Source organism: Dipodomys merriami, unplaced genomic scaffold, assembly GCF_024711535.1.
Source record: "Dipodomys merriami isolate MVZ:Mamm:240054 unplaced genomic scaffold, mDipMer1.0.p SCAF_163, whole genome shotgun sequence".
Classification (NCBI taxonomy): Eukaryota; Metazoa; Chordata; class Mammalia; order Rodentia; family Heteromyidae; genus Dipodomys; species Dipodomys merriami.
Window position 1 is genome coordinate 1,142,501 of NW_027202971.1, and position 2,039 is coordinate 1,144,539.

At 78.5% G+C, this 2,039-nt stretch overlaps 1 protein-coding gene across 4 annotated transcripts in view; it reads right to left on the reverse strand.

The window, feature by feature from the left end:
• The window catches only part of Scarb1 (scavenger receptor class B member 1), a 38,721-nt gene extending 37,036 nt beyond the window's left edge, over positions 1–1,685 (reverse strand). For 2 of the 4 annotated variants that reach the window (XM_070024880.1, XM_070024881.1), the window contains exon 1: positions 1,423–1,645. In XM_070024880.1, the coding sequence (XP_069880981.1) occupies positions 1,423–1,548 (126 nt within the window). In that variant the 5' untranslated portion in view covers positions 1,549–1,645. Of the gene's footprint in view, positions 1–1,422 lie in introns of all 4 variants that reach the window. The other 2 variants (XM_070024879.1, XM_070024882.1) reach the window with 2 other exon arrangements.
• Positions 1,686–2,039: the final 354 nt, after the last annotated feature.

A 2,039-nucleotide genomic window follows, 5' to 3' on the forward strand; every position in this document is an offset into this window, starting at 1 on the left:
GCCCAAGAACAGACCCCAAAAGAACCCCAAGCTGAGCTTCAAACAAACTCTACCTCCATCCACACCCCCAAAGCAAGAGCCTCGGGCTGTGCCCAGCACCCGTGATGTGCGGGATCGCTGAGCACAGCCATGTACACACAGGGAGACGCTGGCACTGTGTGGATACCCCAATGCCCACAGCGGGAGGCAACGCGCCCGAGAGAGAAGCTAGCCTGCCAGCCCCAGGTGCCGCATCACAGACCCGAAAACCCCAAACTACTCAAAAAGAGGCCAATGCCCTGCCCTGCCCTGCCCAGCACCCCGTGACCCCAAGGCCAGACAGGGCCCAGGAAGTAGCAGCAAGGTCTAGGCACAAGTACCCTCCACTCACCCCGGGGAGGGCTGCGGGACCGCGGGTGGACACGTCCCCAAGCTTAAGGCCCTCAGTGCAAAGCAGCAGCCGGGAGGAAGGGCAGTGACCCCCTTCCCCACGGAGGGCAGCCCGCACCCCTTCAGAGCCCCGGGTCCCTCTCAGGGAAGTGACAACGACTCCTGGGCTCATCGGACAGAGGGCGGGCGGCCAGGGCAGAGTCTGCGGGTCTGAAAGGGCAATGGGTGGAAGGTTGGCTGGGAGAGCCAGGGGCCGCGCGGGGACCGGGGGCCGGGCTTGTCTCTGCCAGCCGGCCCGGAGGAAAAGCCGCTTATCTCTGCTGCGTGCCCGCCGGGGTGGGGTGGGAGCGGGGCCCGCGCTCCCGGGGCCTAACGGGCACGGGTCGGATCCGCGGCGGGGCCGAGCACCTGCTCCGGGCAGCGACGGACCCCAGACCCCCGCGCGGGCCCGGGGGCCGCCACCCAGGCCGCTCCCCTCCGGCAAAGCCGCGGGGTCCCGCTCCCCGCCCGGGGACGCCCGCCCGCGCCCAGCTCCCCGCCCGCGCCCGGGACCCCGCTCCCCGCCCGGGACCCCGCTCCCCGCCCGGGACCCCGCCTGCGCCTGGGGACGCCCGCCCGCGCCCAGCTCCCCGCCCGCGCCCGGGACCCCGCTCCCCGCCCGGGACCCCGCTCCCCGCCCGGGACCCCGCTCCCCGCCCGCGCCCGGGACCCCGCTCCCCGCCCGGGACCCCGCTCCCCGCCCGGGACCCCGCTCCCCGCCCGCGCCCAGCTCCCCGCCCGCGCCCGGGACCCCGCTCCCCGCCCGCGCCCGGGACCCCGCTCCCCGCCCGCGCCCAGCTCCCCGCCCGCGCCCGGGACCCCGCTCCCCGCCCGCGCCCAGCTCCCCGCCCGCGCCCGGGACCCCGCTCCCCGCCCGGGGACGCCCGCCCGCGCCCAGCTCCCCACCCGCGCCCGGGGACGCCCGCCCGCGCCCAGCTCCCCACCCGCGCCCGGGGACGCCCGCCCGCGCCCGGGACCCCGCTCCCCGCCGGGGGCCCCGGCCCCGCCACGCACCTTGAAGACCTGCTGCTCGATGATCGAGGGCACCATCCCGATCATGACGGCGCCCAGCACGGCGCACAGCAGCCCCGCGACGCCCAGCGCCGCGGCCGCCCAGCGCGCTCGGGAGCGGCCGCCCATGTCTGCGCGCCCTGGCCCGCCCGGCACTCGCGGGGTTCTCGGCGCCTGAGGGGGACCCGGACGGCGGCCGAGGCGGAGACTCCGGGGACGCGGGCGGCGGCACCGAGGGGCTCCCGAGGGCGCGCGTGAGGGCGGCCGGACAGGTGCCCGCGGCTTTATGCGCCGTGGCCGCGTGGCCGCGCCGCCCACAGCGCGTCCGGGCCGGGATTCGCGCCGCCGCGGGGAGTGGGGCGGGGCTCGGAGCCTCGGGGCGGGGCCTCGGCGGGCGGGGTCGGCTCAGAGTGCAGGGCGCGTGGAGCGGGGGCGGGGCTCGGGGGCGGGGCCTGCTGAGGGCGGGGCCTCGGCGGGCGGGGCCGGCTCAGAGTGCAGGGCGCGTGGAGCGGGGGCGGGGCCTGCTGAGGGCGGGGCCTCGGCGGGCGGGGCCGGCTCAGAGTGCAGGGCGCGTGGAGCGGGGGCGGGGCTCGGGGCGGGGCCTGCTGAGGGCGGGGCCT